This window comes from Pempheris klunzingeri, chromosome 12, assembly GCF_042242105.1.
Source record: "Pempheris klunzingeri isolate RE-2024b chromosome 12, fPemKlu1.hap1, whole genome shotgun sequence".
In the NCBI taxonomy this organism is placed as follows: domain Eukaryota; kingdom Metazoa; phylum Chordata; class Actinopteri; order Acropomatiformes; family Pempheridae; genus Pempheris; species Pempheris klunzingeri.
In genome coordinates, this window is record NC_092023.1 from 3,639,136 (window position 1) to 3,655,238 (window position 16,103).

The window sequence follows — 16,103 nt, forward strand, 5'->3', positions numbered from 1 at the left end:
AACCTTATTTAAATATGTTGTGTATTTATCCCATAAGAACCTGAACCCATTTCTCCTTTAAGTAAAATTATAGGGGATATAAAACAGACTAAATGGACCATTTCTGAATTTATTTTTGATTTATTTTAACTTTTTCATAAAATATGGTCAGGACAGGTTAATTGTAACCTAGGACATTATTGGAATTATTAAATTGTTTGAAACTCACTTTTTAATAACAAAAACAAGCAATTTAAAATCAGCGAGTTGTGTCACAGGTTTTAATCAGGCAGACCAACAAATTGACACCAGGTCACATGACTGCACCAGGAAGTTTAGTAGCTGAGGGACTTCTTGAGTTAAATTCAAGGATAAAGCTGTGTAGGGAAATTTCCAGAATATATAAAAGGCCTGTGATACCTGTGTCACCATGGGCTCTTATGGTACCTTAGAGACATGTTCATTTATAAATATTCATTTATATCATCACCAAACCTCAAAATAGTTTAAAAAGTGTGTGTTTTTACTGCCTCTTTACTTCATCAGACATCTCATAACCACTATTCAGTATTTACAAGTATTGTTTCCATGCAGTAAAGAGAACAATTCGCAATTCGCTTATAATGTTTAATACAGAAAAGAGAATAAGGCATTTCAGGTAGGAGTTAAAAAAATCTGAAATATACAGCACATTGTAGTCTCAATACTTTGATTATCAAACTAGGCATGACACCTGTCACAGTCATAACCAAGCATTTAGATGAAGTATATAGAGAAAAGTATGTAATCTACATGTACTCATGTACCCTGCCTGTGCCAAAACACATTTTAACATATATTTTAATAAACATTAAAAGCCATTTTATGCTTTCTTGATATTCATTAAACCAACAAATTTATAATTATGTTATAAACTGTCATCTAAATAAGTCACAATAAGCACAGAACAAAACCACACCATGCATTTTTCTTCACCGTAGATCACACACTGATTTCACAGCACAAATTCCATAAATACAAAAGACGTAATGTAAAAATGTAAGAAATACAACAGCAACACCACATTCATAAAACAAATCATCTTTAACATGTGTGTTTCATTTTTATCCAGTTTAATTGGCACACGCGTTGATTGATGTCCACTGGGGCACAACTTTAATCATTTCCTGCGCGTAAAAAAAACGGTAAAATGTGTTGATTTCTCACACACTTACCGCTAAAGAGCAGTACACTGTAATAAAAAGCATATCGTACATACATTATACAGTTAGTATGAAGCAGGGACACGCCAATAGATTTAAAATGACACATTCTTTGAAATTGTTTTTTATATATACGCATATCAATGCACTCTTTTAATAATTCAGAGCTACTTCAGAACGAGACACACTTCACCTCAAACAACTGACAAAATCATTCATTAAAAGTAGAAGAAACAGCAGAAGTTAGTTGTCCAACAACTGTGCAGTTTATTTGACTACGACCTGCTACAGCAGAAATTACTTGAATTTGTATATAGTTTTCCTTCTGGAACATATTTTCTAATCTTGTGTGTGTAAACTGTACAGCTACTGTTTATTTATCTCCTTCCTTTTTTCTATTTGTCTATTCATCCGTCTATTTTTCTTATCCTGAAGCGGCATTGAAGGCGAAAGGGCAAAGCAAGTTGTATCTGTACAAGTGACAAGAAACCGATCGCACTGATCTGAACACTGAAGTCAAACAGAGTTGCTCCTGCAGTTGAGAGGCACAGAGGTGCGGGATACTTCCATGTGCACGGTGGACATGGGGAAACGCTCACACTCTTCCTCTAGTGGGCTGCAGCGGCAGTGCAGGAGCACCTCTCTCACCTCCTGCCGAAAGTTGGAGTTGAGGAAGCCGTAGATGATGGGGTTAATGCATGTGGAGGACATGGCCAGCAGGTGGCAGAGGGAGAACAGCAGGTTGTGGTGGCAGATGGGCAGAGCGTCCTGGTTCCAGTCTGAGACCACGTTGAAGACGGTGAGGGGCAGCCAGCAGAGAGCGAAGGCCGTTATGACGGCCACCAGCATGATGTTGATGCGGCGGCTGTGGGTCATGCGCTGGCTCTCTGGGGTCCTGGCACGGTCCAGCATGTCTTTGCGGTGGCGAAGGCGCACGAAAACTCTGACATAACAGAGCAGGACCAGCAGTAGTGGGCCGCAGTACTGGAACAGCACCAGCCACGTGGTGAAAGCAAGCCGGTGCTGGTGGGAAGGCCAGTGCTCCAGACAGGCCTCCATGTGTGGAGAAGTTGGGGTATAAGAAAAGAGCGTGCGGTATGAGTTTGGAAGCGCAGATGAGTTTTTGGATGTGTTGGAAACAGGTGGAGGTGGAGATGCATTGAGATAAGCCTGAGGAGAGGCTTGGTGGTGGAGTGGGGACTGTGGCAGGATTACATTGGCGTAAGGCTCATTTGTGAGGAGCTGATAAGCCAAGAAAGGTGAGGAGGTGAAGCAGGCCACAATCCAAATGAGAACTAGCGCGATGTAGGCCTGAGGAAGGCTCGGCTTCCACCCGGAGGGGTTGATGATGAGCTGATGTCTTTCCAGAGCGATGAACACCAGCGACAGCACAGACACGGTCACAGACACACACTGGATGAACGGCACCAGCCGGCACAACAGCGACCCAAACACCCAGTGGTCCATCAGCGTGTATATGACAGTGAAAGGGAGGCAGAAGACACAAACCAGAATGTCAGAGAATGACAGGTTGAAGATGAAAATGCTGGTGACGTTGACTTTTTCTCTGCGACGGGCGATGATGCAGATGAGGCCGATGTTCCCCACCAGCCCCAGCACCATTGTGATGCTGTAACACACCACCAGACAGGCCGTGATGACAGGAGACATGGGGCACTGCTCATCGTGTCCGAGGACGGCGAGCTCTGAGAGCAGCTGGCTCTTATTCCTCAACCACTTCTGCACGGACTCACGGCCGGTTCTTCCCTCCTCCCACGGCAGGAGATGCGGAGAGGTGGAGCTGTTGAAGGGCAGAGGCAGAGCTGTCGTTGACGGAGAAGACATCTCACCAGGACTTTAGTGTCTTCAGCCCCCGGGATCAAACTGTCCATCCCAGCCCCCCGAAACAAACATGCATCTGCGACAGAGAGAAAGCACAGAGGGAAGATTTTCACTTGAGAAGCAATCGCTCTTATAGGTCAAAGGATCTGTTGATGTAGAAGTGATACTGTTGTTCTAGCACAGAAGGGAGGAGAGGCAGGAAATGGATCAAGTGGCTAAGGAGGAATAAAGCCATAGGAAAGATGCTATGTGAGAGGACTTTTTTCTATTTAAGTCTCTGTGATACTCGGTTCACGAGAGCAGTGTCATTAAAACATGTTGTATTTTTAGCCATGCCAGTAGCGCAGCGCTGTTGTCTGTTGGGCGGTCCACTACTTTGGTCCAGACTGAAATATCTCAACACTAACGTGATGGATTGAAAGACATTCATGGTTCCCAGAGGATGAATCCTGCTGTCACGTTGACCTCTAGGGGCCAATGTGCGGTTGACATTAATGTATTTTCAGTGAAATGTCTTGACTGCTGTTAGAGTCTTAGTCTTATTATTATTACAGTAACAAGCAGGTCCAGAAATATGAAATATAATTATCTGCAAAACTATTGGATGGATCTCCATGTGATTTGGTAAAGACAATAATGGCTCCAAGAGGATGAATCCTACTGACTTTGGTGATCCCCTGACTTTTACTGTAGCGTTTCTGACTTTTAATGAAATGTCTAGACGACCATTGAATAGATTGCACGGCACATTCACGCCCCCCTTTAGGATGAATTTTAATCACTCTGGGGATCCCCTGACTTCTCCTCTAGTGCTATCACGAGGTCAAAACTTTAATTAAATTTCCATTTGTCGGACAATTACTGACATCCCTATTAGCCTCAGTTGTACTTTATGTTTTCTGCTAATTAGAAAATGTTCCCTTGCCAAACCTTAATCTGAACCCCAACACGCTGAACTACAATGGTGAATGTTGATGGTTAAATGTTGTATTTTAAGCCATGCCAGTGTCGTGGAGCCAGGGGTGTCTTTGGTCCAGACTGAAACATCTCAACAATAAGGTGATGGATTGCCGTGAAATTTTGCAAAGACATTCATGGTTCCCAGAGGATGAATCTCTAGGGGCCAATGTGAGGTCGACACTTGTGTGTTTTTAGTGAAATGGCCGACTCTTGGTCTTATTATTACAAGCCGCACCAGCGCAGTGATCAACTGGCTTCTCCTCCGGTTCATCGTGAGGTCAGAATTTTAATTAAATTTCCCTGACATTCCCATTAGCATTACTTAATGTTTTGTGTTAATTAGAAAACGCTAGCATGCTAACACGCTGAACTAAAATGGTGAATATGTTAAACCACAGCATGTTAGCTTGGTCATTGTGACCATTGCAGCTGATCTAAATGCAGCCTCAAGTCTTGTTGACCTTTAGTTGGTTTCATTTTGTGTGATGATTGTCCACAAAATACACTTATTATCATAAGAGCATTACACACCACAGTGAGGTAGATGATGGGAGGCTCTTAAAACTCTTTCCACAGTTGTTACTGATTGAGGGAATGAATATGAGCTGCCACAGGTGATTGTAATGCTGTAGAATTTTTATGAAGTAATACCGCAGTCACGCAGAGGTCTTTCTCTCTTCTTCTTTACCCGTCTTCTCCAGTTCTCCTCCCTCAAATTAATCCAGTCAGGTTTCAAGACTGAACATAATAGCTTAATGACAATGAAATTACTATGCATACGTTTGAGCAGAGACTGCACAATAAAGGATGTAGTCAAAGTGAGAGGGTATGACATTGTGAGAATCCTAAAAATGGATTCTAGCTCTCTCCCCTGAAACCTCTGACATGTGCTGTGAAAACCAGCATCGCAAAAGAAAACGAGTCTGTCATTTTCCATTAACGGCACACACACTTGGCTATCAGTCACTTCACACTGCATCATTACTAACCTACTCTGTCAGTGTGTTGAGTGAGCTGCAGGCATGGTGGCTCAGCATTGATCATCCTTTTTTTTTTTTTTTTTCAGGGAGGAAAGGCGAGCGTAATGTCATCAGTAACCAGATGTAACAAACAGCTGTAGCAACAGAGCGAAGCAGCCACGGAATAAACAAATTAAAAAATAAAAAACTCCCATGTGGACAAATCTGGACTTGTCATGTTACAATGATGTGACAGTGAAGGTTTCACATCCAGCAAGTAGATATGTCATTGTAATCACCACCCCCCCCTCCCCTACAGAGCAAAATCTCTGCAGGATAAGGATCACTGTGACCTGGCACCGCTCTGTCCATCATCTTCTTCTTTTCTGCCTCAGTGAAGCGTCCTCCATCTCTGAGAAAAAAGTGTTGTCTGACAGACCAGTGGAAGGATGCCTGAATGTCGTATTCAACGGACCAGGATTTACCTTGATTCTCTCTTTTATTTTATTCTGAGAGAAGCGGTGCTGTGCCACAGTTTAATTACATTAATTAACCTTTCAACAAACATTGGCACTGATGTTTTTTTCTTCGGTGGTAGCTTTAGATGAAACATTTTGTCTCGCTTTCACATATTCTTTACTTTAATGATGCTATATGAAAATGGTGCTCTTTTAAGACGCCGTGGAAATTAATTAATTTTATTATTTATGTTTGGAAAGTTTGATTAGAATTCAAAGGTTTGTGGGAATGAGCCGTTCAGTGTTTAAACACCAGAACAGTATTTCCATAAGGACGCTCAGTCGGTGTGACTATTCAGAACCAATTTTCTTCCCTTCTGCCTCCTGCATGTGGAGGAGGAGGAGGATAACAAGCAGCAGGCTCTGTAATGTGCTCAACCTGAGATGATGATCCAAGCCTCAATATTCTCTACTGGGGGTGTCAGGGACTGTGGGTGATACCTCCCAACACATGATATCACCACGGATGCTGTCGTTAGATGAACGTTCTCCACATTTCTCCACAGTATATGAAACATTAATGCATCTGGTACATATTTTTTTCCCTTGTGTTCAGTTTTTGCTGCTGAAATTGGATGCATATTCACAGACATGCCTTTTGCAGACTGCTATTGTTTGGATGCATCGTCCAAGAACATTCGCAATGGCAGAGACATACAGTTCACCTGCGTACATCTGTGAGCACTAAGCTACAAGCTGATGGTACATCATATTCTACAACAATGAACTAAAAATAAAACAAAAAAACACACAGAATTTCCTTGACAAAGAACATTTTTTTGTGCATTGAGGATGATTATTGTGTGTAGAAATAAATCACTCACGTGGTGGTTTGGCTGAGTGGAGTGTCTCTGTGATGCCAAGCTGACAGAGGGGTCGATGCTCTGACCAGGTGTGAATCCACAGAGATGAGAGTTGGAGAAGGAGCTGAACATCACAACAACCACAGCGTTTCTGTCAGAGGCAGCAGCGAGGGGGGCATTGCTATTATTGGATTGTCAGAGCCCTTTGGGTGCCAGAGACCCTCTGAGCACTGAGCTCTGCTGTCACACAGTGGTGGATTCATTCAATTACATCCTGAAAATGACACCTGCTGTTCGTGCTGTTACGCGGACGCCGAGCGGGCAAGAAGAAACACAGTTGGACCAAGTTTTAGGTTTTAATCTTTATTTTCAGTGAAGTTTAAAGTTGTCAGACACATAGAGAGGTTGATTAGTCTATATTCATTGGTAGTTTGCTTCTTGTACACACCGTAAACTGATTGATAAATCATGAATCAAAAAAAAGACCTGATTGTTTGGACTCTTATACGCGTAGAGGTCACTTTGTGGTGTGTTCATACGGGGCTACACTCTTTTGTCGTGTCGGACTTCAGCACCACCTTGGCAGAGCAGGCCTCCTTATTCACTACCAGCTCGCAGTTCGCAGGAATGTCTACTGTGTCTGCGTCAGGGATCCTGTGATCCAAAAAGAAAGAATATTAACATAAGATCAAAAGAAAAACCAAACAGTGTTTAAAATAGTTTTGCAGAAGTTAGAGGCTGTACCAAAGTACAGAGGGGCGTCAGAGAAGGCGAAGGGTGTTTTTTATTGTTCCTCTCTTGGCTAAAAGAAGGTTTGTCTTGTTTTACTTTATTTTTTCCCCTCAAATTTTTAGTTCATCTCACACTTCCCTTTCAAGAGATGGGTCATAAAGGTGCATTTTGCCACATGCAGGGCTTCATTTCCCCCGTCAGCAGACATGCAGTGGGTCTTTTATTCATTACAGATTCACAGGCGTGCTGCTCCCTGGATGACTACAGAAAGTTCAAACAGTAAATACACAGTATGTGTCTCATGTAAAATTAGGCTGTAAAATAATCTAAAACCAGCATCGCCGAAGTTTGTAACATTAGATTTGGAGGGAACAGTTACAGTGTGGACTGAATATGATCATCAGTGACCTTCAACACAGCGATCTGACCAAACAAACAGTTTGACCCTTTCCTCCACAATCGCAACCAAGACTCTTTAAAACTTTATGCGCTCAGTTTTTCCTGTCTCCATATATCATGCATCAGCATTTAACCATTTTCCCACATGATAAACTTGTGTTTGGATATTTGACTGTATGATCTTTGCATCAGATGTCTGCAGGAAACTCTTCAAAACACACCTGGTCATGTGCAGAGGTGGCAAGTAACAAAGTATACACACTTAATTTGAGTTTTTGGGTATCTGTGCTTTACTTGAGTGTTTTTAACAAAATGCAAATAATAATGTAAATAAGGAGTGTACTTTTGCTTCCTCTGGTCACGTGTGTCAGGTGTTGCTTTGATTATAATAGACAGTATCATTCTAAGACTTTGGGGTGTTTCAGGTTGTTTTCAAGGTCCTGGAGAGGGTCCAAAAAAAAAAGTGAAACAGAAGTTTTAGCCCCCTCCTATCCCATTACTTTTCATACAGTCCCTCAGAGGGGATGATGTGAAAATAAAAGGCCTTATGTAATGAATCAAATCGTGAAAATCTTACTTGCTGCAGCAGCTCAAACCTTCCATCGAACAAGAGCACGCCATGCAGTCTCTCACCCATTCAGAGCCAAAACCATGCTGCTTTCCATCCTTATCCACACACCCTGCATGTAAAGAAATACAACTTCAGTTCAAAAGAGCTCTTGACCCACTTCAGTTTATCAAGCTCTGATAGATTTGCACCACTGACTAATTGTGTGTGAGTGTGTATCTGTGTGAGCACAGGTGCGGCTTTGATAAGCTGGTGTGTGTTTGTCTGGAGCACTAGATCCCGATTTGTTCAACTTCTGTCAAACGCAGCAGAGAAAAGCTTCCACTCCTGCAGAGAGGAGGGATGATTGTAAAAGGCACAATATGAGCGCTCACCTTGTGGAGGGCTTCTCAGATCTTTTATCACTAACTCCTCGAAGAAGCAGTCAGAGTGACACAGGACGACCAGTCCCAGCAGACAAACGAACACACGGAGAGAAGCCTGAAAGAGTCAGTAGAGGACACCTGTACATGATGCATGTTCCACAATCTTTGTTGCTGTTTAGGGTCTCCTAAACTGAAGTGGGTAGCATTTATTCATGCCTTTTTTTTTGTCTCACGACGATCACACAAACAACAGTCAGTCTTACTGTGGCTAAAAGGTTAAAAACATTTTTTACTGTCACTGTCAGCAGGTTTTAGCACCAAAGCTTTTTGCTTTATAATCATTCCAAATGTGGTTATTTATTTATCTATATGTGAGTTTAAGTTCACAGGATCACACACAATAAATGTAAATTTTAAAACTAAACAGAGATCTTCAGGCAGGTGAACAGACGTACAGACAGTATGCACATTACATGCTTTATAAAATACCATTCACTATGTGCATAATCACAGGATGCAGGAAGTGTTTACAGAACAGTTGTTATTGTTTGATTAACTATCAGAATTAATGATTGTATTCCTGTCTCTCCTTTTTCCACCTTTCTAGGATCATATGTTTTTAGTATCTTTGTGGCTTTAATGGAAAAAGGCAACTACGCAAATTTTGTAGATCCGGTGTACAAAATGCCACATTAATGTATAAATTTCAATTATTTAATTTAGTCTGCAGAGGATCGATTGAAAGGAATTCACACAGAAAGACAGGCTTAATTAGTCTATAAGGCCACTTAAAATTTAAATTAAAGTATATGTAAGTCTAATATATTTACCCCTATCTAAATGTATACTGCATTGTTTTATGTTTTAAGAAGTTATTTAAATGTTAAACTACCATTCAAAGCCTAGAAAAAGACAGACTGTTCCTTTATTCCAAAGCTCCTAACGTCCGTAGCTCCTGTAGTTACATGTAAAGTGTGAAATACGCACCATCTTCAGATGTGATGGGACCCAGTCAACAGGGGGCTGATGTGGCTAAGGACTCTCTCGTGAGGGCTTTATATAAAAGGTGTGCAACGCTGCATATCTTGATTAATGATCTGTCTGATATCAGATATTTGTTTTAAGGTGGGGAAGAACGGCAGGTATGCAGGTATTGCTTCGATCAAACACGCCTCGCTGAATCATGACACTTTCACCTGCTAGATACTGCACGTCCTTTAAAGGGAACTCACAAGAATGTTGGATTTCTGATATTTAGAATCCTCTTTATTTAACAAATGCTAAAAAGAAACATGTTAGTGAAAAAGCAGCCGAAATATCTGAAATATAAAAACAGTTTTCCTTATCTGTAAACTTTTATTGCTGAGCCAAAAGGCAGAAAAAGATTACTTGCATTGCAAATAAAACCACAAATTGTAAACAATTATTAAAAAGATATAGTTTGGATCAACCATGTCATAGTAAACAATACACTTTTGAACCTTTGTTATCCAGCTGGTTGCCAACAGCTGTAATAACATAAAGTCGGTCTTTGTTCTGTGCAACAGAGAAAAACTCTGGACAATAAAGCTTCGACAAAATCCTGCTCCGTAAATCTCATTACACAATTAACAATAGAAAAATATATCATAGCATCAAATCAGGATGAAGAAATAATTATACTTTGGGCTGAATGGCAAAACCGAACATTACAGTCAATGTTCAGATATTTGGGTGAGTTCAGTTGTGAATGCAGGAAGCTAAATTATCCCAACAGTGATGACATCAAATACAGCAAAGCTGCAGAGTGAGAAACAAACAGAAAGGTGAGCGAAACAGACCAGGAACTGTTTTTCCTGTTGCACATCAAAACAAACGATTTCTTCTTTGGTAGTTGATACCAAACAGGTGTCAAATCTGAGTGCAGCTAAAAGAAAACACCCTCCAAAAGTCACAACTACAGCTGAGTGCTCAATGCTGAGTGAGACTAAAACAGCCCCAACGATTTAGTTTTTAAAATTTAACATCCCCCCAAAAGTGGAACATGAACAGCAAAAGTGATCATTTAAAGGCAAATAAATCTCCAAGAAAATTATCTGTACCTGCAGCTTTTACGCCCCGAAATAAAAACAAAAAAAAAAATAGATAGAATTTCTTTGTCCTACTTGGCATTTATAGGAATTGTTCAACATTTTGGGGAAAACATTCATTCATTCATTAGAGTCAGATGAGAAGATCAATAACTCATGTGTGTGAGACCTCCTGCAGTCTTGCTGTGACCATCACACAGATTATAGAAATCATAGAACACTTAGTGAGCCTTAGAGGTGCTGGTGCTGTAGTTTTACCTTCAAACAAAGGCAGACGAGCTGATTCCCCATCTCCGGTCTTCACGCTAAGCTAAGCTAAGCTAACCAGCTGCTGGCTTTAGCTTCATCTTTCACAGACAGAGATGAGAGTTGCATCAAGCTTCTCCAAACTAACTTTTGGACATTTCCCAAAATATAACACAAAATCGGCTGACAGACTTCATCTATCACAGAAATGAGCGGAAGACAAAAACCCTGCCGTAATACACTTATAACCATCCAAGAGATAAGAAGCAGCATCTCAGGTAAAAAAAAACATTACAGTCTGTGCACATCTTAGAAAACATACTCTATCCAATCAGAGTTTTCATGATGACAGGTTTGTTGAAGGGCCAGTGATACTGGTTGGGGACGGGTCCATTCACATTGCACTCAAAGAAGGAAAACATGGGGAACCAAATGCGCGCTCTCCGGCTCTGCTGGTAGGCACGAGTGTTGGCTAAGGTGTGGTAGTAGAGGAACAGGCGGGTGGTGATGTAGAAGGCGATGAACACGTCGATGGAGTAGTGCTCGTGAGCCGCCAGGATGAAGAAGATCCCAAACAGGTTTAACACCCAGGAGATGGTGTGAATCAGATTCCAGGTTCGTGGAGTGTCTGCAGTCGAGGATAAATGAAAAGATGAATCTGTGATAAATCTATTCAGTATCTTTCATATCAGCAAGTGTTACTAGTGCATCTGAAGCCTGATAGCAGCATAAACATGATTCATGTTGAATGAATCCCACACACACAGTCCTGCTGCTGCTGAGTGTACTCATCCGCGCTTTAAAGTAGTCCCCAACAAGAGCACTATTTATTCCAATTTGAGGAGCGTTTGCTAAAAATGTCGCGGCTGTTTATGGAAATTATGAAGCTACACATTTGTGACCAGTTGTGAAAGATTTCTTCGATAGGAACGAGGGGAGTCGGAAAGTATAAAGAGGTGGACGTGTACATTATTGGTTTTAATCTATTATTCATGGGATTTGTTGAATAATATCAGCTTTATGCATTAACAAAAGGACACACACACACACATAAAGTCGTGCAAAAAGAACGTTGAAACTCACATTCAGTCACAAAAAAGTTGAGCAATGTGATGACAACAGTGTGTCCACTGAACATGTAGTCTCCACATGTTTGGACGCCGGTCAGCGTCATCCCAAATCCACTCCAGATCGCCAGCGCCCTCTGTATCTTCCCCAAGGTATCACTGTACGTCTGAGGACCAAAAACAAAAAAAAACACCGCTTATCAGTCACGCTGTGAATCACTTATCACAGTAGGAGCGCTGAGTCAAGAATAAACTGTAACACTGCCAAGTGCAACGAGGATTACAGGCCACTTCAGCAGCTACAATCTGCACGTAATCTCATCTGTGGATTCCCACCTTACTAGCACACTTGAGGTGCTGCCCAGGCACAGAGAGCGAGGTGACAAACATGGTGCAACAACGGAGCAGAAACACAGTTCCCATCAAAGAGCACAGCCGTCTGAAGAGAATGGACCTGAAACAGAGACAGACATTCACAATTTAGTCAACACTTGATGACCTGCCTGCATTTAGATAAAAAAAAACTGTATATTGAATGAATCTTAGCAATGATGTGGCCCGTATTAAAACACAGTGTACCAGTGATGGGGATGGTTGGAGCTGTGGACTACCTGTGTTTGTGAAGGAGCAGGATCAACAGAAACATGTAACACAGGATGAGGCCGCAGGCTTCAGCCATTGCAAAAGCCCACGGGATTCTGGGAACACTGTCAGAGTGGAAAAACATCCGTATCAGCGTGCAGATTAGATATGAAGGATGAATGATATGTGTAGGAGAATGTATACATGAACTATGGAGTCTGGACGGTTGCTCAACATGCAGCGGTTACGTGAACGTGTACCTGTCCAGGAATATGTCAGGCAGGGGTGGGTACGTCCTCGTGTCCGGCACACGCTCGTGCACGATGACCATGACAAAAGATGTGAATCCAAACACGAAGAACACATACAGGGAACTGATAACCGTCTTCCACACCTCCGGGTCCAATCGACCGGCCAGGTGCTGCCTACACCTGCCGTTGGAGTGTGTGTGACACAGAGCTGCTCCTGAGCTGTATCCAGATCTATCACCGTTCCTCAGCCGCAGCTCAGTCCCGTTACAGGAGCGTTCGCCTCCGTTAAACCTCCTGTTGGCTCCGTCACAGCTCCACTCGACGCCTGCGGTGCCCAGCGAGAGCCCGGCGGGGAGACCGTCTGTCCGTCTGTCTGTCAGACCCAGCTCCTCCAGCTGGGCCTGGTTCTGTCTCTGGAGCCGGCGGATGGCTATGGTCAGCCTCTTGATGTCGCCCAGCACGGTGAGGCCCATCGGAGGCCCGCGCAGGTCGGCCTCAGTCAGAGCCAGCAGGCTGAGGCCGTCCAGGCGGTGCTGGGTGCACAATAACTCCACGTACTCCCCGAAGCCTTCTTCCTGCAGCCAGTGGGCCACCTGCTTACAGCTCCAGGCGCTCAGAGAGTCCTCTGACTGTGCCATGCCACTGCAGAGACAGACACATACAGTGTTAATGCAAGGACTGAGGAGGACTGAGGATCTCCTCTTTTTATCTCTACCTTCTTCTCTTTAGTCCTGTTGTTTCACATTTGTCACATTTTCAAAAGTCTTATTTCATTCGATCAACAGTCAAAACCCCAAAGATTCACTTTGCAAAGATACAAAACACAAACCTCTGAAAATCTTTACATTAAAGGAACAGGAAGAACAACATTTCTGGCATGTTTGCATGAAAAAGCAATTAATCAAGAAGATAGTTGCTGATCAACAACTGATTAATCACTGATCATTGACTTTGTTCTGTTACTTTCTCAGACCCACTCTTTATGTCTTTGACTAAACACGGAAAAAGAGTTGTTGATTTGTCTGTTGTTTATCAAATTTGAGTGATTAAATCAGGAGAAAAGCTCATCACAGTTTCCCAGAGACAAAACTGATGATTTCATCCAACAGTCCTGAAACCCAAAAGTATAAAACCACATTAAACCTGAAACAATTAATCGGTTTTAAGGGAAAAAAACTCGTATTCCTGCTTCTCAAAGGTGAGAATTTTCTACATTTCTCTTTTATGTTGTAGCAAATCGCAGATCTTTGGGTTTTGAACTGTTGGTCGGACAAAATGTGCAATTTGAAGACACCACCTACAATGTTTTCTGATATTATACAGACAAAATGTTTTAAATAATCATTAGTTGCAGGACGTAAACCAGAGCTGAAAATACAAAAACTGCTTTAAATCATTAATAAATCATCAGAACTGACTGACTTTTCATCACTAAATGTGAAGTGTGGGAGAAATGCCACAGTGACTAATCAGGACGCAGAGCCAGTGTCGAGGTAATCTGCTGTGAGGCCACTTGTTTGTGCTGTGACCCAGTGCAACACGCTGCAGGCTACTTAGTGCTATTATATCATCTGTGCTGAGGCCTGTGACTGTGCGGCAGAGCAGTGGCTTACAGTCTAAGTATGCACTGACACCATTCACTGATCTGTGTCAAACCCAAACAAACAAACAAACAGGAACCCAGCCTAACCGAGTGCAACCATCCCCTCTGTTCCCAAAACACGGTGAGTCACTGACCACCCGGGATCCACAGACAGACTCAGGCAGCTCTGATGAAACGGGCTCCTTTTTCACCCTTTGACCCCTCTGATAAACTCACATCAGCGCTGCTCGCCCTGAACTCCCTGCTGCTCCAAAGGTCTGCGAGTGTCAACCAACACGACTGTACTGCTGTTAACTACCGAGTGGGAGCGATAGCCGATGTGCTGAATGGACAAGTTAAAATGATCAGTAATGCATGAGACAGCACTGAGGTTTTTAGGGAGGTGTTAGACTTACTCATACTAATATGTCCATTGCTGGTTAGTACTTGAAGAGTCACAGTAACCAAGTAACCAGTAACTAAACTGGCCTCTTTAAAGTGCAATTTTTTTGTCCAACCAACCATCCAAACCCCCAAATATTCACTTTACTGTAATATAAACAATAAAAGTTTGATATATCCACTACAGCCGAGACAATTAGTCAATAAATCGGTTAATAAATAGACCAACAAATGAATCTGCAACTATATATTCAAGCAAAAACATCAAATAGTCGATGGTTTCAGCTTTTTTATTGACATTTTTCTGGGAATTTGCAGCTTTTGGTTGTCTTATAGTAAACTGAATATCTTTGGACCGTTGGTCAGACAAAACAAGACGTGTGAAGACGTCATCATGGACCAAAATTTTCCAAAAATAGGAAATCAGCAGGTTGGTTGGTAATAATAAAAAAAAAAAAAAAAAAAAGAGAAGTTGCTGCCCAAATCCTCCTCTAAAACAACACATTACACATTAAATATTCCATTAATTTATTCAGTGTTTCAGCTCTATTCAAAATATTGTGATAAGATAAAATGTCAGCTGAAATTTAAATACTTTAACAACATAACGCTTAAACTTTATAGTCTCTTCTAAAAAAGTTAAATTAAACTGTTTTGTAACTTTTTGTTTTGTCAGTAAGCTCAGTATGAATGAGCGATCATCACACCAGCTGAAGCTGTAAACCATCAATAATTCAGATCATACGGTGGCTGGCTGTCAGTGAAGTGAAGGATCCATACAGAACAATAAACCATCCTATTCAGCTGATCGGCTCATCAGCATTTAAAATCAACATTACTGAAGCCTACAGTGACTCACCTGGGAAGCTGCTGCTCCGTTCCCCTCAGAGAGAAATAAGTTATTTTTAACTAGCCTCTAGATTTTACTGGCAACATCCTGCAGCTTCTCTGCCTGAGGCTTTACTTGGGGATTCATAAGTGCCATGTCAGCTTGTTTGGCTGGCTTACAGTGAGTCACAGCGAGCAGTGACACACAGCTGTGAGAGAGAAAGCCCTTCAGTGTGTGTGAGAGAGAGAGAGAGAGAGAGAGACACTAGTGGACAAAGGGCTCATAGTCTGTTCACCACAGGATCACAATGCAACAGCATTTCAGCGTGACATTAACTCTGAGACATTAAATCGTGTTTTCATGGTGGTGTGGTGAAGTTTAACCAAGTTCTTCTGGTCATAAACAGAGAGTAGAAGGATACATGTTCACAAAATCACAAAAAAGTACATTTAGTTGTTTCAAACTTACTTTAAAAGATCATATAAAAACAATAGATGCCGCTCTTACCTAAAGAATCCACTGTCACTGGGCTGTCAGAGGGTGTGGATGAGCTGCCTGTTTGGGACTCAGCTTGTGGGAGTGTTTCATGACCAACATGCTTCTGACAACTAAGCAACACCAAACAGGAAGAGATAATGAACAACAGCAGAGAAGAAGAGCTGGAGGCCTCACGTGGGACAGCTGCTCAAAGCACACTGACACCTGCTGGCAACATTTAAGAAGAGCTGGGATCTGTTTCTGTTTCTTT

The 16,103-nt window shown here is 42.0% G+C and overlaps 3 protein-coding genes across 3 annotated transcripts; all 3 read right to left on the bottom strand.

The window, feature by feature from the left end:
• Positions 1-1,697: 1,697 nt before the first annotated feature.
• On the bottom strand, positions 1,698-3,026 carry LOC139211282 (neuropeptide Y receptor type 4-2-like). Its single transcript, XM_070841570.1, has one exon. The coding sequence runs from the start codon at positions 3,024-3,026 to the stop codon at positions 1,698-1,700; it is 1,329 nt and encodes a 442-aa protein (XP_070697671.1).
• A 3,733-nt stretch (positions 3,027-6,759) lies between these two features.
• msmb (microseminoprotein beta) lies at positions 6,760-9,348 on the bottom strand. Its single transcript, XM_070841651.1, has 4 exons — positions 9,315-9,348; positions 8,337-8,442; positions 7,972-8,074; positions 6,760-6,917 (listed from the first exon to the last, which is right to left on the bottom strand). Exons 1-4 carry the CDS (start codon positions 9,315-9,317, stop codon positions 6,797-6,799), a joined length of 333 nt encoding a protein of 110 aa, XP_070697752.1. The 5' UTR covers positions 9,318-9,348; the 3' UTR covers positions 6,760-6,796.
• Positions 9,349-10,834: 1,486 nt separating this feature from the next.
• Positions 10,835-15,913, bottom strand: LOC139210976 (sphingomyelin synthase-related protein 1-like). The gene is made up of 6 exons (XM_070841205.1): positions 15,863-15,913; positions 12,552-13,184; positions 12,321-12,416; positions 12,046-12,163; positions 11,726-11,876; positions 10,835-11,270 (listed from the first exon to the last, which is right to left on the bottom strand). The coding sequence occupies exons 2-6, from the start codon at positions 13,178-13,180 to the stop codon at positions 10,966-10,968; spliced, it is 1,299 nt and encodes a 432-aa protein (XP_070697306.1). The 5' UTR covers positions 13,181-13,184; positions 15,863-15,913; the 3' UTR covers positions 10,835-10,965.
• Between the last annotated feature and the right edge of the window lie 190 nt (positions 15,914-16,103).